Genomic DNA, 20,036 nt, shown 5'->3' on the forward strand with positions numbered 1-20,036 from the left:
GTCAAACTGTCGCTGTCGGTGTCATCAAGGCCGTCGAGAAGGTTGACAAGGCCACCAAGGCCACCAAGGCTGCTGTCAAGGCTGGCAAGAAATAAGCAACTCGTTATTTTTTAAAAGATTGCATTATATAAAAAAATTAGTCAGCGTTAAGAGTTGTATTCATACAATGGTGTTGGGTGAAAGGTGTGGAAACACTGAGAGTGGGTGGGGATGGTTTGAATGTGTAACGTTTGTGTCGAGCGGGAGTCTATCTGACTTCTGTGCATTTTTTTAATGAAGGGGGAGTTTCGTTCTCAAGCGGTGGCAGCGTTCAACTGACGTCGCTAAATTTTTTCGCCCAACCTCGACAAGGGCAGAAATTGCCGCGCTTGGCATCGAAATTTTATTGTAACAGCGGAAGGACTTCTCAAGCTGGAAAATGACAAAGAGCAAATATATATGTGCTCTCGTATGATATAACATTAATAAAAAATACAGCGCACGTTGGCACAGAAAAACGTCTTTGATTGAAAGGTACGGTAGGATCACAAGGCCATACACTCAAGCATGGGAAAACATGCCTATGGAGTGCAAGGTCAGGAGTGACGTGTTTTGACAATTCATAACGCACTTCTGATGAACGTTTTGCGTACCCGTTGGTATGAAATAAACTGCTATACAATAGATCAACCATCCATCTTTCTTCTCCGCCAAAAGAAGTTCAAACGGAGCTGAACTTTCGTGGGCAAATCGATTACGACGATATTGCAGCTTTTTGATCTTGTCATGAAATTTTAGCTGTCAACACGGAGGATCTCTCAGCGTGCGTAAATCACATAGTATATCTCGGAAAGGCGGAATGATCATCATTGGGTGTTCCTTCCAGACTGAAATAACGCCTTTCCACGCTTCAAACCCCTTTATTGTTACTAAGAACTGAAGCTTCGTCATACTGACGTTTCAGACATGGTAAAAAGAAAACAACATCATAGTAGAACGGCGAGAAGATAGGGACTCCTCTTTATTAGCGTAGCAAGCCCGGAGTCAGATGATGGGCCAAACACCACGGATGAGCCAACACGTGCCCCGCACTGGACACCATTCTTCGCCAATAAAATTGCCAATTTATCCCACCCGTTGACGGGTTTGTCTTCCTTCCGCTCGATGCTACACTCTAATCCTTTGATCAACCCACCGACGCTAATAGAGACAACAGAGAATATACGCTACTTGATTGTCGATTCTCCAAGTCAAAGTACCCTACCTATATACCTACAGGTACAGCCCTGTTTTTGACTTGACACTGCGTTCCTGTCGACTTGAACCTTTTTTTAACAACTGACCCACACTTAGGAATTTGAACGATGGAACGTCACTGATGTTGTTCGTTGCTGCGAACCAACCTATCCAAAAGAGTTGCTAGAGGAAAAAGGAATTCAGGTTCATGACTGGACATATGCGGATGGTGACCAACCACCGGGTCATCTGGTCAACAGTTGGTTGAAACTTATCCGGCGTACCCGAATGGATGCTATGGAAAGGAGAAAGGCAGGCTCAAAGCAGGTGCCGTGTATTGCAACCCACTGTGTTGCTGGTCTTGGAAGGTTTGTGGTAAAAGGGATGGTCAAGGCACCACCAAAAATGGGAAATTGACAAAGTTGGTTTCGAATAGGGCTCCAGTATTGGTCGCCATAGCATTGATAGAGGATGGTATGTCACCTTTGGACTCAGTGGAACTCATTCGTGAGAGACGACGAGGAGCTATCAACAGTAAACAACTTCGGTACTTGGAGTCATATAAGCGTGAGCAGGAGGCTGGGAGCTGTCGGATCTGTTGACTATATGGCTGGATAAGGAAAGAGATTCAATTGGAATGGCCGGAATTACGCCAGCCAAGTCAGAAGCAACAACAACGCCATGAACATAAGCGGGATGACGAGACCATTGTTACATCTCTTGGTATACGAGATCGATATCGTCGAGTACGCTTTGCTAGTACCTCCACCACCGATACCCTGGTCGATAACACCCTTCCTCATCTTTTACGAAACAGTCACCAAACACTCCTTTACGGGACACCGCTCACGCCGTCTCAAACAACCAACCAACTAATAGAACCCGGCCCTCACATGCATCCGGTCGCCGCTATGCTGGTGCATACTTCATTACATTTTTTCTTTCCTGCTCCCATTGTACAGTTATTCTCCAACCTTTTATACACGAGAAAGATACCCACGTAGCATAGCATTTCCAATCCATCCCATTCCACTCCTTAATACGTGTATTGTTATTTTTGTATTTGACAATGTGCATATACCAACACCATGAATTGAGATCCATGCCAAGAATCTCTACCACAAGGCCACTGACCCGATGCAATGTATAGTTGACCATAGGTTTTACAACGCACTATGGCTCTTCTTCGATGCGATGCTGTTCAACACCCCCGTCGTAACATCCGTTTGCATGCACATATGTGAGCTCGCAGAAACCCGGCTGTTGGCATGGACTAGTAGATAACCACTGTCTCAGTAGTGTTTCAAGGATGCCGAGCCAACGGAGACAGTGATCGTCCATTGTTTTGATTGCCCTTTTTATACCCGCTTTTTTCTTTATTTACCCACCATTGCCCCAATGTGTCGCATATCGACCTTCTAGTGAAGACCCTGGAATACGATGGATGTATAGCATTATATAATGATTGTTTGCTAGCAATATATAATTCGAGCAGAGGAAGGGAATTGTCCTCATCTGTTCGGCCGTTTTATGAACGTTAACTTTCCAATTCGTTCCGCGTGTTTTATCACCCATGCCTTCGCTGCTCAAAGTATAGGGAAAGAAATTGCGAAAATGAGTAGTGTTAACGACTGTATGCAAATTTTTTGATTTAGTCCGTTGAGAAACCAGGACTTTTCCCAACTTTTGCAATCCTTATTTTCGGCATGGCGGCAAACGCAATTCAATAAAACTGCAAAAAGCCACGTCTGAAATGCCGGCAAGCAACCTGAAGCCATCACCTCAACCACGTAACTCACAAGCTGTCGCAATAGGTAGTAATAATTCTGTAGGTAGGGTAGGAAAGGTCTTTCAAATTGGCTCGTTTTGCCCTGACTGCGGAAGCACAACTGGGGAGCAGGTACCGAATTTTTTATTTTACATTTGGCCGCATGGACTGCTGGCCTGTACACATACGACTTCACCTTTCATCTGTACATTGTGTGCAAGGTTACGCCATTAACCAAGTAGGATGACTCATGGGCTTGTCAATAATGACCGTTATGTCGCCAAGGTTACTCAGAAATTGGCAACACCAAGAACTGCCAAGCGCGTAACATTGGCATTTTGGCTGCTGTGCCACCTCACGACGAAATTTTTTCTCCAGCTTGAATTATCCATTGCCGAATGCTGCAACTTGGCACCATGACACCATATATATAGCCACGTTCCCAACTACGATCTTCATCACAAATACATCGCATAACAATGGGTTTCTTCAAACGCTCTTCCAGCTCTGCCAAATCTTCTGCATCCTCTCAAGTCAGCACATTGGTGGGTACCTCAACCAAAACCACCAAGGACACCAGCAAAAGTCCTGCCAAACAAACGGCAACCAAGCCCAAGTATCCTATGTACCCAAAGGCTCACACCCAATTGAGCCGCATGTAATCGGGTTCCACCGATAGACATTGTAAATAAGGATCTTTAGGATAAGAATTTTCTTTTCTTCTTTCTTACCTTCTCTACTATTGCTACATATCGATATCCATCTGCTTCAGTTTCGTAAAATACGAATACTTTATGGCCGCATGTAAATAAAGTACACAATTTTTTTTTATGTCATTCAGGGATGTTGTATGTATAAACAGGAACATGTTGTGATTAGAGATACGCCATGTCGTTATATGTGTACATATATTATCAGATCGTCCGTAAACATACGATCTATTGTTGGTAAAATTAGCGTAGCAATAATATGCCGCGTTATTATTATCTGTTTGTTTACACTTCTACAGTATTAAAACAACTGTGCATGAAAAGGCGTGCAGCAACATGTTCCATATATTTAAATTTGTCTATAGAGTAAAGAAAAAAAAATTCCTATTTACACGGGATGACCGAAAAATAGCCAGGACGCTAGATGTCCCAGGATGGAAGGCTATACTAAATCCTTCAACACGTCTAAAGATTGTTTTGGAGCCGACCGACGTAGTTTTAGAGGACCCGACGTTGGATCATTGGACAGTCGTTTTCTAGGGATCTGCACCTCAGGGCGAGAGGAACGGACGTATTTCAATGAGGGTGTAACAATGTTCCTAGGTCTCATACTTGGATAAGTTACTGTGTCTCTCGAAACATGAGTACCGATGTGGACTGCCCAGTAGAGTTTCCTATGATCACCAATATCGGAGGTCTGGACAAGGAACGGTCCCAAGTTCTTATGAGGGCGAATGGTGATCAGATCCTTAGTAGCATCATCCCATTTGTCTACTTTATCAAACCCCAGTCGAGTCAGGACAATGGCAGCGACGTTTTCAGTGATGCTGGTTCCGCTTATGTCCATGACGTTAAGGGCAGGAAATTTCACTAAATACTTTATCGAGGCATCAGATATGTATTTCGCGTTACTGACCAGCAGAGCCTCCAAATGCCAAAGTCCCTGATTCGTTTTCATTGAAAATGGGCGTGCCAAGTGCGACACGCCGTAATCGGTAATTACTGTGTCGGACAAGTCAAGGGCCACTAGACTAGTCAATGGGTTGAGTCGACAAAGATCATCATCAGTCAGTTCGTGACATCCCTTCAAATCCAATTTCGTTAAAAACGTAGGCACAATGGAAAGCGTACGAAGCTGTCGGTCCAATAGATTGGTGTCCTGGTAACGAATTGATTTCATGTAGCATGCATGGCGCAGGGACAGATTAGAAGTTGGATATGTTTCTGCAAAATTATCCATCATTTCTGCCGTAATGGTATCTTGATCGAAGGTGGTTTGTACCACTTGTTCAGCCAAGTCCTGCGGGATGGCAGCACCAAAGGTTTCAAACCAATGGGAATGACGTGCAATGACCCCTATGGCCAATGTCTTGAGTGATGGAACAGGGATCATTGCTTGACATGGAGAGGTACCTCCGACGAGTGAAACGGTCTTTGCTATGCTATGCGTATCAGAATAACCTGCCCTACCACGAAAGCGCAGACCAGTCAACAAGGTTTCTGGATCCACTAGGTCGCACGGTGGAAAGATAAAAAAGTAAATTTTACCTCTTCATCATCTTTCCTCTCTTTCCCTTCCTCATGAAGTTTGCACTTGTTGCACTTGCCTCTCTGCTGAACGTAAGAGCCACCCTACTCGATAATCCATCCGCATACCCCTCACAGCGTCTTTTCCCCCCTCCCCATAGCTTGCTTTAGCTCAGGTTCAGTCACCCGATGGTACTTTCAATGTAACCAATCCTATTAAAGGTGGTACATTTGTTCAGGGCAAGGCACTTCCTGTTGTCTATGATCTCCTCGTCAACCCCATTACCCTCCAAATGAACGTATACCTGGTTTACAGCGGAAGTGGAAATGGTGCTCAAGTGACCATTGCGCAAAACGCCGATGTTACAGTAGATGCATCGTCACTACAAAACAAAAATAACCAGAGTTACTGGGAGCATTCCATCAACTTTGCCATTCCAACCACGATTCCTCCCGGTACTTACAACGTATGAACATTTAATTTTGGGTTTTTTAATTATCGGGTTTTTCCAAAAGCTGACTTTGAATCTATCGTGATTTCCAGGTTGTGTTTGAAGATGTTACTTCTCACACCAACACCACCGTTCCCATCACTATCAACGCAGGCGCAATGAGCGTCATCAGCACTTCCATGATGATGACTTCTACGGTTGCTTCCTCATCAGCTGCAACCTCTAGCGCATCTGCCGCTGCTTCATCCACCTCTGCTCCTGCTGCCCAGTCCGCCTCCAATCAACTTGGCTTCACGTGGATCCCTACAGCCGCCTGCCTCGTTATGGCTGCCGCACTCGCTCTCTGAACCGTTTAGGGAGTAGTAGTGTGCAGCAGCGTAGACTGTCAAGCCATTATATAGTTGACGGCAACACAAATCTATACTAATTCAATCCGTAATAAAAATTCCAAAGCTGTTTGTGTTTCCAAAAGACATATGTATATTCCTATAGCCGTCTGAAGGTAAAAACTAGTACAGTATATGAATGGAGAGAAGCATGAAATGCGTGATACAAGAGAAAAGTAGCAAAGGGGTGTATTATAAAACTGGAGTCACTAATGGTCCCAGAACGTCGCTTGGTGATAGTAAGGAGGTGGGTATGGTTGGGGCGGCATACCATATGGACTGTACGGATCATGGTGATTAGGGGAAGGCGGTGGTAGATAATTGTGAGTCTGGCTGGTTTCTACACCGAGAGTGGGTTGCTCGATGCCATTGAGGAAGTAACGTTGTTGTCCGTTACCGTAGTCTTCATATGTCCTTTGACCGTGCTCATCTTGAATATTGGTGATAGTGACTGTCTGTGGTCGTCCATTGATGATTCTCGTCGACTTACTGACACTGGTCGATCGGCTGCTGCCGCCACCCATGCTGCTGCGACTGCTGCTGGTATGTACGCTGCTCCTTCCGTTGACTGTCGACGTTGTGCTTGTATACGTGCTGGTGCCTCCACCCATATTGCCTCTTTGTCTCCTAGTGCCCATGCTGCCACTTATGCTACCACCAATGCTACCACCAATGCTACCGCCAATGGAGAAAGAACTGGAATCCGCAAAGGGAGAATGCATGCCCCTCCTTCCAAAAGGCGCTGTGAAGAACGGATCATCAAATGGATCATCATAGCCACCAAAAGGTCTCATATGTGACATGAAGGGGCTAGGGCTTCGACCTGTTTGACACCAAAACAATTTCGAAATTGATTAGGATTTAACTGACGCAATGGAGGTTTTGCCATCTGCCACCTACCAAACACATCAAACATATCAGCAAATGGGTCTCGTCCGCCGAAAAAATTGGTGAAGACTTGTTCTGGAGAATGGAACTATTGGAAAGAAATTAGCATAGTGATACGAGACAACGGCAGTAACGGATGACGACACTTGCATGAAAACCAGTAAAAGGATCGTGACCACGCATGAAATCGTCCTGATAACTTGCGTTGGGCGTGGACGGCTGAGTGCCACGGTTATCATAGGTTCTGCGCTTTTCAGCTGGAGAACAATAGGTTAATGGCGGGGTTACGGGTTATGTCATTTTGACCGGCGATTGGAATTTAGTACATACGATCTGACAATATCTCATACGCTTGACTATCAAAACCAAGGCAAGGATATGATTAATTAAAAAAAGTTCAACATATACTGAAGGCTGTTGTTTCATACGTACCATATTTCCTTGAACTAGAAAGACAACAAGGGAAAGCATGTTAGTGGAGTGCCGGATTCGAATAGGTATGAAGTGGGAATTACCTTCTCGGCTGCGTCTGCGTTGGACGGATTTTTGTCGGGATGCCACTTCAAAGCGAGTTTCTTATAGGCTTTTCTAATATCCTGTTCGTTAGCAGAGGATTCTACTTCCAGAATGCTGTAGTAATCCATGACTAAATGCAACAAAAGTGGGGTTTGTGACAAAAGAAAACTAAGGCTTGGCCCGTGATTGCAGGCTCGGCTTGGGAACCCCCCCATGGCAGTCACAGCTCTAACGATTTTTTTGGTAAAAGGAGATTTCTTCTTAAAACATGGTGCGTGTTCTATTGAGAATAATGATAATAAAAGAAAAAGAATGTACATTGGCCATTTCGAAAGCACAAAGTGTAATTGTCAAGGTTTAGCATGTAAAAAGCTTTCTACCATTAACATGTATGAGTGATGAAGATAGAAAAAGAAACAAAGTGTTATGATCTACAACGAGGTCTGTAATTTACATAGGGATGAAAAGTATTAAGTAGAACTTGGGGGGAAAAAGCGAAGAAAAAGAAAAACAAAAATTCACATAAACAAAAATTACGATAACCATGGATGGTTCAATACACCATCGATAGTTGGCCGCTTCTCAACATCTCTGTTCAACATACTCTTGATCAAATCGATGGAACCTATAAAATGCATGGGTGAGCCGAAGGGAACAGGAAAGCCAAACATATACATGCTATCTCTCTCTCTATGCTTACCTTCGCAGAACTCAAAAGGAATTCGAAGCTCGCGAGCAAGAATCTCATCAATGTTATAAAATGGGTTCTCCTTGTAAATCATGGTGTATAAAAGGATTCCCAGGCTCCAGATATCTTGAGGTGGACCTTCATATGGGTTGCCTTGGAGAACTTCCGGTGCACAATAATCAAGTGTTCCAGAAAAGGTATCGAATCGCTTGCCTTCTTTCACATAGTTGGCGCTTCCAAAGTCTATGAGTAAGGCCGTTCCATTCTCATCCAGAATGACGTTTTCATCCTTAATATCTCTGTGAACCATCTTGTTGTGATGTAAATGGCGAATGGCTTCGCCTATTTGTCGAAAGATGGATTTAATCTCGTGTTCGCTCATTTCACGATTAAGCTCAATATAGTCGAACAAATCCAAGCCTTCACCATGTAGATCCATGACGATATAGTAGTAATCTTCATCTTCAAAGTAGTCGACTGGTAGATAAAAAAAAACGTTGTTGTGTCAGTTAAGGCATTGTCAGCTATGCTCATTGCATACATCAGGAGATAAAGTATAGCCGTGCTAATCTTTTTCATTCATGTCAAACACTGTCGTTGGTACTTACGCATGTGGCAACAATTGATATGTGGGATACGTTGAAGAGTATGTAATATGTGTATCTCTAATGGGACCATTCTTAGATGCCGATCTCTGTATATCGCGAATATGGGTTAGTTAAGTGTGCCTAGTCCTTGGGCATGACCTATTTTTTCTCACCTGATCCAGCTGTCGACAAGAATGCGAGATTTTACAACATATTTGATAACCACTTTGTTCTGATAGGAAGATAAACATTGGAATGAGAGAGGTTTAATCAATGTCATCATAGTCTCGTGCCTCGGAAGTTCTATGCGTTACCTTTTCAGGATCATCAAGCTTATATGCGAGCTTAACCATACCATAGGCACCTTGGCCTAAAGAGTCCATGATGCAATAATCGGATATGTTGGTTTTGAGAGTAAGGGCGGAATAGTTGAGCATGGACACCGGAGGAGTTCGGGATGGTGGAGGGGTATTAGGATGTACATTGCTTGGTAGTCGTAGTAGTGTTGCAGCAACAGACGGAAGCTTGTTTACGGGTGGAGTTGGCTGAACAGAGCTCGGCATGGGCTCATTGAGAGGAACGACTTTTCTATCAACCTGGGGAGACCCAAATGAACTGACTCCAAATGATTTCAATTGTGGTCGTATTATGGGTGGTGTTGTAGATGGCGGTGATGGGGGTGTCGAATTGCGATGTACCATAGAAGGATGTGGTGGGGATGGAGGAGATGCCTTAGGGGCAGCAATAGGCGACTTTAATACTAGTGGGGATTCTGATGGTGTGGAGATGGATGACCGAAGCTTAACTGCTGGAAAATTTGAAACTGAACTGCCAAATTGCTGATTATTTGAGCCGACTTTGCTCTTGTGGCCATATTTCGAGAACGTTGATACTCGATCAAACATAATCCAAACGGCAATCAACTCTCCTTCCGTCATGTCCATGATCCGAAGTTGTAATTGGATTTCAAACCATGTCCCATCTCGATGAACAGCTTGAATTACAGGCAGCGGTTTCTCTTGACTCGTGGTTGTGAGTGTTCGAGTATGCGGAATGTTGAACTGACCGGTGGATCCCACTTTCGTGATGCGTGATGACTGTTCTCTTTCCAATAATATTTTTCGACAGGTGAAATGGTCGATGATGTTGGAGCATTTTGTAATGATTTCCTTTTCCAGACCTTTCAAAATGGTAGGCAGCTGCGGTAGCAGCTCACTAATGTTCTTCTTTTCTATGAGGTCTTCTTGAGAATAACCAAAAAGGTATTTGGCGGGAACAGAGTTGATACTCTGTATAAGGCCGTCTTGATGGATAGTGACAAGTCCAGCAATAGTGGGAATGGAGATGACTTTGATGTGGTGCATGGCCATACCGTTAGGTGAAGTTGGGCTTGTAGACACCTTTGACTTAACAATAACAGGAAATTTGGCGCCGAACGAAGTACAACTACCGTAAAATTTGTACTTGTTAAGTTCTGAGAGGTTCAATGGTGCGTCCTTCTCAGTTGAATCATGGTAACCAGAATCAGTCAACCGTAGGTTTGAGCAATCTGGAATCAGAGTCTCTATCCTCTTGCCAATGAGGGCGTCTGCCGAATATCCGTAAAGGTCGTTCACAGCACCATTAACTTCTTTGATAACACCCTACAAATAAACAATTGAGTTTTTGATATGTTTGACGCTGAAGTCAGGGGCCTTGGCAAACCGGACTCAGAGCTAAAAACTCCTATGTCACTTACTGTGGAGGTAACGATCATTGAAACAAGACTTTCCGCGATTTCTTCAAAAATCCAGATATATATAGGAGCTCCAGTGACATCCTTCTTCTGCTTGAGCCACAAGGAAGCAGCTGATTTGGATCCATTTCGTTTAATAATGGGTAGCTGTGACGTAATCATAAGGATGCGATATTAATAAAATGAAGCCTATGCCAGTTTGAAAAAGGCGGGAAAAAGTACATACAACTTTGCCGCATATTAAAACGTTGCCGCGATCATGATGCTCTGTTGATATTCCCTTCATCTCAGATGACCTTGTATTCAACAAGTGCTGTAACCGTTCTTTGCTTGACTCCTCAAAGACGTTTAAAAGCGATTGTCCGACATACGACTTGTCATAACCAAAGCATAAAGAGGCGATATCATTGAACAATAAAATTTTGCCGCTTTCATTGGTCGTGACAATGCATTGGTTTTGAGGTAAAAATCGGGTGGGTGGATGAAGTGCTTGGGATTGACCTGGCCTGGCTGTTAAGGGCATCAAGTCTGTATCAATGGAATTTCTGCGATTGGTCAAAATCACATCAAGAGCATGCTGGGTATCGATAGGATCAAATGCAGTCTGCGTTCGGCGAGCCCGGGGGCTTGAAGAACGTTCAAAAGCAGGGCGTTTCATGTCCGGCAGTTCTCCAATTTCGTCTGAGACGGGACATTCTTCCAGTTTGCCATTTTCAAGTCGGTCTCGAAGTTTTTTCATAAAATCAAAACTACGATTCACTACATTGCGCCTTGTATCAAAAGTGTTCTGGTCTCTGAAGGGTTGAGTGAATCCAAAACTATGCAGCGATTCTTCCGTGAACCGCGCTATCTCACGACAACTTTTCCGATGGACTTTACTTTGCGTTGGTGTGACAGAGCCGGTATTTTCTCGTAGGCGTATTAAACCATTTGCTTGACTCAGGAGTTCATCCTCTTCCTTTTCTTCAAAGGGCTCGTCGTCGTCGTCATGTTTACCAGATATTTCCGGTGAAGCAACAAACGTTTCATTCGGGCTAATGGAAGGTTTGGTTAGAATGAATTCCAAGTTAGTCAATGGGTACACAAATATGTCAAGCAGTGTGCTTTAAAGTTACCTTCGACTGAAGTAGTCACCACCGGCGTGCTTTATGACACCATACTGTGGAGCTAAAAAGAAAGACAACATTAATACCGACCATGGTAGTCTAGACGATAGTCATTGTATAATTTAGCTGGGTTCATTACTGGTGTATAACGGCATTGGAATGGTCCTCAACAAGCACGAATGGGCACAACAGCTCCCTCAAAAAAAATTAAAAAATTGCCGGTCACACTGTAAATTGCCCAGTGTGCGCAGAAACCATGTCGACCCAGGCTTTGGCAAATGAAAAAAAAAACGTGGATGGCCAACGCTGCTGTCTGACTGGTTCCCTTCAAAAGGGTTGTTTAAAATAACATAAACACGGAAATACTTGTTATTGAACAACGAACGGCTCTGTCTCTGTTTTTAGTATAAGGCAGCGCGATTCGACCACCTTCGGGAATTATGTGGAAGAAGTAGAGGGTTTATGAGTAAAGAGTACGTGAAGACGGGTTTCTCTGTTATAAAAATAGATAAACATGCTGTGGTCACCGAGGGCAGCGAGCTAATGAGCGGGATGGCCCAAGAAAAAACCCTGGGTTTGGGCACCGTGCATTCAATAAAGCAAATGGGTCGAGGGTGCATTCCCAAACAGTATGATTTGCCCATTTGGAGGCATAAATGAACGCTTTGCACGAGAGCGTCGATCATGTTTGGATCTTGAAGTTTTCACGGGTGACTATCATGGTCTATCATATCGTAGCGGCCACGTAGTTTATTACGTACCATACTAATGTCCACAATAGCTTGGATCGGTTGCGCTTGAATTCACCGATCAATATCGAGGAAAGCATTGTGTGACCTACCACAGAGAGATTAATATAACTATTTTTACGGAGAGGTTTTTAAGTTTATAATATGCTTCTATCCAAGTGGATGTATCCATGTTGTATGGTATGAAAATAGAGAAATGATGGGATAAAATCGCGTATATCGGGCAGCGCGTATGTTAAGGCAAGGCATCAATTTAATAAATATGGGCAGAGCCCTTGCTAACGCCCATGTTACACTAAATTAACTTGCAGATTGAGGTAAAAAAAAAAAAAAACCGAAAATATCTAACATTCGTTAGAAGGCTAAACGGAGCGTCCCATCTCTTCTCTTCTCTTTCAACCCTTCCTCATCCTTTATTTTTAAACCGTAGCGCAGGTCGCCACAGCCCATGAAGTTTCTATATATCCTATCCGCATCCGTGCTTTTGCATCAAGCCGCTGTGCGCGCTAGTTACCAAGCAACAGCCGGAAGTTGCCCCAATACCTATGAAGCTCAAGCAGGCGATACATGCCCCACCATTGCTACTCGATTTAAGACCACCACCAACTCTCTCGAAGCGTGGAATCCCAATTTCGATTGCAATAGTCTAGCAGCCAATGACATCCTCTGTATTTCGGCACCTTACAACCTACCCTCCACCGCCGTTTCAACCACCGCCGCGTCAGCTACTACCAGCGCAGCCGCCATTCCCACTGCCCACCCTCATGGCATGACGATCACCTTGAACAGCGCAAAGGACTTTTGTCTATTCTTACCTCCCAAAGCTGGCGGTGATGTAGCCTCAAGTGGTAAGTATGGTTACAATGGTTTAACCTAACCAATCGTTGCGAGCATTCCCTAATATGGCAAAACGTGTCCGTTTTCAGAGAAGACAGCTCGTACTTTCTGTACATCCAAGCAAAAGAACGCTCCTGGCGCCAAATTGTTCCCTGATGGATTGATTTTGTCCTCCCATTTCGTCCACAACAAAACCGCCGACTATGTTCAAATCACAGGTCTCATGAATCCTACCGCTTACAATATGTCGCTGAAAGACGAAGGTGGCCAATTCGATGTCAAAAGTCCGCACGGAGCCGTGTGTGCTGGCTATGCAGCCTTCTTAGCCATTGTGGAACCCGCTCAAGGTGACTACTGTGTCCGATGCTGTAATACCAACACCAAGGAATTATGTACCACTGGAAGATCGCAAGATGGTTGCTGGAACCTTATCAAGGGCAACTACGGCGGTCCCAAGGTCAATTATGGTCAGTCCTCAGCTCACTCCACGGCCAGCCACAAGAAGACTTCTAGCGTAAAGCACAGCCAAAAGAAGACCACTCACAAGACCACTCACCATGCCGCTGCCACTCCCGCTCCTGGATATGTTATGTAAAAGTAGCGGTATATTTTTTAAAAAAAGTGCTCTAGTAAAAGTCACGGTGAATGCTTTCAGCAATACTTAGGCTACTGTTTGCCTGTCCATAATTTGTCAATGCAAAATTTTCGAGATAAGAGTTATAAGGGGGGTTCGTCAGACGATTAGAGGTAATGCCAACCACAATGTGGATTGCACGCGGGCCAATCAAGTGATGCCAGGGTACCTCTTGTCAACTTCTCTGATTACTGTTGTCTTGTAGATCTATTGTGCCTTGCACCATACGAAGGACATTGGTTATGGATCATCCTTATTAGTTCTTCCCTCAAGGAAAGTGTATATTCATCACATCAAAACCATTGATCAAGCTTGCAAATCGATCCTTGATGACCACCCAAATATTACCATCATTGCCAATGAAAGCGGCCAGTTCAACTCTACATCACCAGAGTACAGACCCTTTGTTACAAGGCCATTATATTTCCAAATTTGTCTCAGAAAAGTACACAATGCAACCATCCTGAAACTCTGGGAGTTCAACACCAGCCCAGCGTGCTCCAATGACGCGCTCCTGTCGAGATGTGTGCATGTGGCTACCCGACAGGACCCTTTTATAATGTCAACTATCATCGTTGGAAACCTCCACCACTTTATATGCACTAACAATGTATGTCGTATAATTTGGAATAGGGATGTTAACGCAGCACGGCCTTCTTAGGTATCCCTATGGTCTACCAAGTGGATCGCCCAGATCCTTTTCATCACCACCGTTCCCTATCCCCCGAGTGTGCGAGTCACTGGCGTCTTGCAAGCGGCCACGCCCGCGTAGGAAGTAATTTGTAGTTCAGAGACAGCGCATAATGGCCACTGTTTATTATAAATGGAGGATTTATTATTTGTGCACACCTTAAAATTTTGAAAGTCAGGCGGAAGAGTGTGTGAGGCAACTATTTCCGACAGTGCGTGAAATACTTTAAAGATGTATTACAACCCTTTTACCATGGCAACATGCACTGAATTTATTACATTCCAACGTAATGGCGAAACATGCGCAGGACATTTTATTTCAAATCAATGCTAATTTAGCTACAGTCTTTACCTTCGTCGTTTATCAGTCGCCTTTTCTATCGGTCAGCGACTTCTCGGGAGAGCAAAAAAAAACACCACGACACGATGCGGCCTCACAGTCACGTGAATTTCCAATTTTATAGTACATTTCTACATAAAAAATTTGGACAAAAAAAAAGACTTTTACTCGGTGGAAAGACTCGGTGGAAGCCAGGTGGCCGTTTATGGCAATCCATGGAAGCGGAGTTTAGGAGGCAGGCAATGGCTAAATACCTCGATGCCATGAATTCCTTCTTCCCCTTTGCTTTCTTTCTTCTATTTCCTCTAAAATAATGCTCTCCCGTATTGCTCTTCGTTCAGCAAGAGCTTATGCTGCTCAAGGAAGACTGGTGAGCAGATCTACCGTTCTGTCACGGGCTGCTCATAATGCCGCCAAGCCGCCAGCTAGAGATGCCTTTGCACCTTTGGATACCTTCGCTCGTCGTCATTTGGGTTCAGAACCAAAGGAGGTCGGTGCTATGTTGAAGCAGGTGGGTGTCAAGAACATGGACGAAATGGTTGGAAAGACCATTCCTCCCTCTATTCGTTCTCCAAAGAATTTGGCGTTGGATCACGGATTCCCTGAGCGGGCTTTGTTGGATCGTCTCAAGTCCATTGGTGCAAAGAACAAGGTGTTCCGTTCTTACATTGGTATGGGTTATACCGACACTGTCGTTCCCAATGTCATTCTTCGTAACGTTCTAGAGAACCCTGCTTGGTATACTCAGGTAGGTTTTGAAGTGGCTTGTAGGTCAAAATTTTGACACATTGATAGATTAACGTTTTCTTGTTTATCTATTGTAGTACACACCCTATCAACCCGAAATTTCACAAGGACGTCTTGAATCCCTTGTCAACTTTCAAACCATGGTCACTGACCTCACTGGTCTGCCTATCGCCAACGCTTCATTGTTGGATGAAGGTACTGCTGCTGCTGAAGCCATGATCATGTGCTGGCAATCCACCCGTAAGGGTCGCAACACATTTGTCGTGGATGAAAACTGCCACCCTCAAACCATTGCTTGCGTTCAAATGCGTGCTGAATCATTCAACATCAACGTGGTTGTTGGTAAGGTAGATGATGCTATGTTGGAGAAGCATGGAAAGGATATCACTGGTGTTTTGATTCAGGTAAGTTTGACCGATCGAAATTTTTGTCTGGATTTCCCACGTGAATAGCCCCTAAACAGAGTTCCTTGCTTTTCCCTCAGTACCCAGACACCAGAGGTAATGTCGCCGACTATGAACAACTCACTAAGGCTGTCCATACCGCTGGCGGTCAAGTCGTCGTCGCCACCGACCTTTTGTCTTTGACCTTGCTTAAGGCTCCTGGTGAATTTGGCGCTGATATTGCTCTTGGTAACTCTCAACGCTTTGGTGTTCCTCTCGGCTATGGTGGCCCCCATGCCGCTTTCTTTGCCTGCAAGGATGAACACAAGCGTCGTATCCCAGGAAGAATTGTTGGTGTGTCCAAGGATGCTCATGGCAAGCCTGCCTATCGTCTCGCTCTTCAAACTCGTGAGCAACATATTCGTCGTGAAAAGGCTACTTCCAACATCTGTACCGCTCAGGCTCTTCTCGCTAATATGGCTGCCATGTATGCTGTCTACCACGGTCCTGACGTAAGTTTAAAAACACAGCGAGCGCATCCGGTGTAATGTGAGGCAAAGACTGACTTTGAATTTGTTGGCTTGGATCATTTTTTCCTTCTCTAGGGCTTGAAAGCTATTGCTCAGCGCATTCACAACTTGACCGCCGTTTTGGCTGAAGGCATCAAGCAAGCCGGTCACTCCATTGAAAACCCTGTTTATTTCGATACCCTTTCCGTCAAGGTCGATGATGCTTCCACCATCATTAACAAGGCTGTTGGTCTCGGTATCAACTTGCGCAAGTTGGATAACAAGACCGTTGCCTTGACTTTGGATGAGACTGTTAGCAAGAATGACATCAACGACCTTTTGTCTGTTTTCACCAAGGATGGTGCACTCGACGCCGACAAGATCGCTCAAGCCATCAGCCTTGAATCTACCCCCGCCAGCTTCCCTAGCAACCTCCAACGTCAGTCCAAGTACTTGCAACACCCCATTTTCAATACCCATCACTCTGAGACAGAATTGCTCCGTTACATCCACTACTTGCAGAGCAAGGATTTGTCTTTGGTCCATTCCATGATTCCTCTCGGTAGCTGCACCATGAAGTTGAATGCTACCACGGAAATGATTCCTATCACCTGGCCTGAATTTGCCAACATCCATCCTTTTGCTCCTGTTGATCAGGCTGAGGGTTACTCTATCATGCTCAAGGAATTGGAGAACGACATTGCTGAAATCACTGGTTTCGATGCTGTTTCATTGCAACCCAACTCCGGCGCTCAAGGTGAATACGCTGGTCTTCGTGCCATCCGTGCTTTCCATCACGCCAACGGTGATCTCCAGCGTAACGTCTGCTTGATCCCTATCTCTGCTCACGGTACTAACCCTGCCTCCGCTGCTATGGCTGGTATGGATGTTGTTATCATCAAGTGCGATAACAAGGGTAACTTGGATATGGAAGACTTGAAGGCCAAGGCTGAGAAGCACAAGGATCGTTTGGCTGCTATTATGATTACTTACCCATCCACTTTTGGTGTGTTCGAATCTGGTGTCGCTGAAGCTTGCCAGGTTGTTCACCAACACGGCGGTCAAGTGTATATGGATGGTGCTAACTTGAATGCTCAAATCGGCTTGACTAAGCCTGGTGAAATTGGTGCTGATGTTTGCCATTTGAACTTGCACAAGACCTTCTGTATTCCTCACGGTGGTGGTGGTCCCGGTATGGGTCCCATTGCCTGCAAGTCTCACCTTGGTCCTCACTTGCCTGGACATCCTGTTATTAAGGTTGGAGGTGAGCAAGCTATTGGTCCTATCTCAGCTGCACCCTACGGTTCTGCTGCCATTCTTCCCATCTCATGGGCTTATATCAAGATGATGGGTGGTGACGGTCTTCGCCAATCCACCGAGTTGGCCTTGTTGAATGCTAACTACATGGCCAGCCGACTTGCTCCTCACTATGAGATTCTTTACACCAACGAAAACGGTATGTGCGCTCACGAATTCATTGTCGACATCCGTCCCTTCGGTCAGCTCGCTGGTATCGAAGCTATCGACATTGCCAAGCGTCTTCAGGATTACGGTTTCCACAGCCCTACCATGTCTTGGCCCGTTGCCAACACTTTGATGATTGAACCCACTGAATCAGAGAGCAAGGCTGAATTGGATCGTTTCTGCGATGCCATGATTTCCATCCGAAAGGAAATCCAAGAAGTCATTGACGAGAAGCAACCTCGTGGTGACAACGTCTTGACCAACTCCCCCCATCCTCTTAGCCAGCTTATCAACGACAAGTGGGAGAAGTCCTACAGCCGTGAGGTCGCTGCTTACCCCATGGCATACCTTAAGGAGAAGAAGTTCTGGCCTAGCGTTGGTCGTGTTGGTAAGTAATAACCTGGCGATATGTCCCTCTAAATTTTTCCTTTTACTGACTCTTTCTCTTCTCTAAAGATGACGCATACGGTGACCGCAACTTGATGTGCACTTGCCCATCCCCCGAAGAATACATCAACGATAACTAGACTGATTTGGCGCTGCATCCATATCCCCCCCTCGTATCCTTCTTCTGCATTCAACTGCAATGTTCTAATTCCTTTCTCTTGTAATATCCTCTGTTTTTCTTAACCCCATCATGTCTTTTTTCTTTCGTTCTACTTTGTCGTTTCCCTCAAATGTAATGTAAAGCAGTTTACCTTTTCAACAAGTGTTCATATAATAAATACGATTCAGGTGTAAAAATTATGTCTTATGTACGCATTTGGGAAGTGAGAAAACATTTACAGAAGTTATTGGTTTGAAGCGGTGGAAGCAGTTCTTGAAACGATTGATCGTGGTTGATTCTCTTCCTCTTGGTCTTGTAGCTGTCGCATTTTTGAAGTGTTACAGCCGCTTCCCTCTGGTTCAGACTGATCCGCCAGAGGCACTTCCGAACAGCTTGATCCAGCGCTGGGTGCCGTCTCTGATGGCTCGGCAGGCGGCTTAAAACATGGCCCAAATCTTGCAAGAGACTCGAGCGTCGACGGGGTTGAAGACTACAAAGCGTGGTAGTACTGAACTTTCAATTCCATAGCGCAGAGATAACTTACTCTTTTCATTTAGTAAACAGGAAATCAGCCGTATGTAGCTCTGAGTTTCGCGAGCACTGACAGAGGTAGTGAAATAATGCCTTTTGAAGTTGGTCCAAAGGGTGTTCAGTTCTTTTATCGAGTTTCACCAAAGTGCCACCGCATTGCGGAGATGCGACGATGCCACCAACATTACTTGAGCATCTTCAAGAGGTAACCCCTCACGATGGGCTGAAAACTCGATTCTTGTATGTTGCATTCCAGGACGTCTTGCTTATCTTAACCTTGAAAGTATGGGCTACCCATGGTAGCTTCACCAAAATCTTACGTGCGGCATATATGGAGTAAGGAAGAAGGTACTTTTATTAACTAATTTGCTATACTAATGTTTTCTTGGGACTACAGAACGTGGCCGACCGGCTTCTTCATCTTCCAGCTTTCGCTTTCGCGAGGTGTTATGTCTGGCGCTGGGTGCCTCTAACTGAGCTTGGTTGCTTGATTCAGCTGTTGGAGGATGAGGAAGTGGGACATAAGCTCCAGAATCCTTATTATAATCATCAATCCAGCTCCAGTCTCCCTCTTTGACGTAGTCATCGTCTTCAGGAAGCAGTTCATTCTCATCTTCGCTGTCAAGTTCTGGCCCTTCAAGATGTCGGCTGGTCTTCTGTCTGCTAAGTAACGGTCTCATTGGCCTTTTAACGTTATCGATCGGCTTCTGGAAAACTGCACTTTCATCTGGTGAAGTGGTCTCTTCGCCAGTGGGCTTGTCGAGTTCCTTGGAATCGAGGCTTGAAGGTTGAACTGGTGTGGCAGAAGAATCGTGTGTCTGTGGTAAGGTACCTTCGTTTTCAGCCTTTACAGCTATCACCTCAGAACTGCATTCAATGACCTTTTCGGTAGGCTCTTCGTTAGAAGCAGAGGTTGATGCGGTAGAAGAATCGCGTGCCAGTGACAGGATACCTTCGTCTTCAGCCTTCACAGCTACCATCTCAGAACTGCATTCAGCGTCCTTTTTGGCAGGCTCTTCATCAGAAG

General features: G+C 44.8%; 9 protein-coding genes across 9 annotated transcripts in view; 5 read left to right on the top strand and 4 right to left on the bottom strand.

The window, feature by feature from the left end:
• The first annotated feature begins 1,139 nt into the window (after positions 1 to 1,139).
• On the top strand, positions 1,140 to 1,840 carry K450DRAFT_249572 (uncharacterized protein). The gene is made up of 3 exons (XM_051590424.1): positions 1,140 to 1,257; positions 1,333 to 1,583; positions 1,652 to 1,840. The coding sequence occupies exons 1-3, from the start codon at positions 1,144 to 1,146 to the stop codon at positions 1,815 to 1,817; spliced, it is 531 nt and encodes a 176-aa protein (XP_051442857.1). The 5' UTR covers positions 1,140 to 1,143; the 3' UTR covers positions 1,818 to 1,840.
• Positions 1,841 to 3,340: 1,500 nt separating this feature from the next.
• On the top strand, positions 3,341 to 3,687 carry K450DRAFT_249576 (uncharacterized protein). Its single transcript, XM_051590425.1, has one exon. The coding sequence runs from the start codon at positions 3,463 to 3,465 to the stop codon at positions 3,643 to 3,645; it is 183 nt and encodes a 60-aa protein (XP_051442858.1). The 5' UTR covers positions 3,341 to 3,462; the 3' UTR covers positions 3,646 to 3,687.
• Positions 3,688 to 4,017: 330 nt separating this feature from the next.
• Positions 4,018 to 5,343, bottom strand: K450DRAFT_249581 (uncharacterized protein). Its single transcript, XM_051590426.1, has 2 exons — positions 5,242 to 5,343; positions 4,018 to 5,154 (listed from the first exon to the last, which is right to left on the bottom strand). The coding sequence occupies exon 2, from the start codon at positions 5,084 to 5,086 to the stop codon at positions 4,136 to 4,138; it is 951 nt and encodes a 316-aa protein (XP_051442859.1). The 5' UTR covers positions 5,087 to 5,154; positions 5,242 to 5,343; the 3' UTR covers positions 4,018 to 4,135.
• On the top strand, positions 5,181 to 6,143 carry K450DRAFT_249585 (uncharacterized protein). Its single transcript, XM_051590427.1, has 3 exons — positions 5,181 to 5,313; positions 5,382 to 5,687; positions 5,765 to 6,143. The coding sequence occupies exons 1-3, from the start codon at positions 5,275 to 5,277 to the stop codon at positions 6,017 to 6,019; spliced, it is 600 nt and encodes a 199-aa protein (XP_051442860.1). The 5' UTR covers positions 5,181 to 5,274; the 3' UTR covers positions 6,020 to 6,143.
• A 124-nt stretch (positions 6,144 to 6,267) lies between these two features.
• K450DRAFT_273362 (uncharacterized protein) lies at positions 6,268 to 7,590 on the bottom strand (the record flags this gene model as incomplete). Its single annotated transcript, XM_051593083.1, has 6 exons — positions 6,268 to 6,881; positions 6,959 to 7,021; positions 7,105 to 7,203; positions 7,277 to 7,302; positions 7,379 to 7,392; positions 7,462 to 7,590. The coding sequence occupies 6 exons, from the start codon at positions 7,588 to 7,590 to the stop codon at positions 6,268 to 6,270; spliced, it is 945 nt and encodes a 314-aa protein (XP_051442861.1).
• Positions 7,591 to 7,888: 298 nt separating this feature from the next.
• K450DRAFT_249597 (uncharacterized protein) lies at positions 7,889 to 11,825 on the bottom strand. Its single transcript, XM_051590428.1, has 9 exons — positions 11,718 to 11,825; positions 11,588 to 11,639; positions 10,699 to 11,506; positions 10,476 to 10,619; positions 9,052 to 10,380; positions 8,911 to 8,969; positions 8,759 to 8,844; positions 8,163 to 8,627; positions 7,889 to 8,087 (listed from the first exon to the last, which is right to left on the bottom strand). The coding sequence occupies exons 1-9, from the start codon at positions 11,731 to 11,733 to the stop codon at positions 7,996 to 7,998; spliced, it is 3,051 nt and encodes a 1,016-aa protein (XP_051442862.1). The 5' UTR covers positions 11,734 to 11,825; the 3' UTR covers positions 7,889 to 7,995.
• An 877-nt stretch (positions 11,826 to 12,702) lies between these two features.
• Positions 12,703 to 13,844, top strand: K450DRAFT_282170 (uncharacterized protein). Its single transcript, XM_051593422.1, has 2 exons — positions 12,703 to 13,175; positions 13,254 to 13,844. The coding sequence occupies exons 1-2, from the start codon at positions 12,776 to 12,778 to the stop codon at positions 13,757 to 13,759; spliced, it is 906 nt and encodes a 301-aa protein (XP_051442863.1). The 5' UTR covers positions 12,703 to 12,775; the 3' UTR covers positions 13,760 to 13,844.
• Positions 13,845 to 15,105: 1,261 nt separating this feature from the next.
• K450DRAFT_249608 (uncharacterized protein) lies at positions 15,106 to 18,678 on the top strand. The gene is made up of 5 exons (XM_051590429.1): positions 15,106 to 15,576; positions 15,653 to 15,979; positions 16,060 to 16,470; positions 16,564 to 18,319; positions 18,388 to 18,678. The coding sequence occupies exons 1-5, from the start codon at positions 15,142 to 15,144 to the stop codon at positions 18,456 to 18,458; spliced, it is 3,000 nt and encodes a 999-aa protein (XP_051442864.1). The 5' UTR covers positions 15,106 to 15,141; the 3' UTR covers positions 18,459 to 18,678.
• A 705-nt stretch (positions 18,679 to 19,383) lies between these two features.
• Positions 19,384 to 20,036, bottom strand: part of K450DRAFT_301538 (uncharacterized protein) — a gene marked incomplete at both ends in the record, with an annotated part of 2,510 nt that continues 1,857 nt past the window's right edge. The window contains one exon of the mRNA XM_051593749.1: positions 19,384 to 19,996. Within this exon, the coding sequence (XP_051442865.1) occupies positions 19,384 to 19,996 (613 nt within the window). The remainder of the gene's footprint in view (positions 19,997 to 20,036) is intronic.

Source organism: Umbelopsis ramanniana, assembly GCF_025399195.1.
Source record: "Umbelopsis ramanniana AG unplaced genomic scaffold K450scaffold_44, whole genome shotgun sequence".
In the NCBI taxonomy this organism is placed as follows: Eukaryota; Fungi; Mucoromycota; class Umbelopsidomycetes; order Umbelopsidales; family Umbelopsidaceae; genus Umbelopsis; species Umbelopsis ramanniana.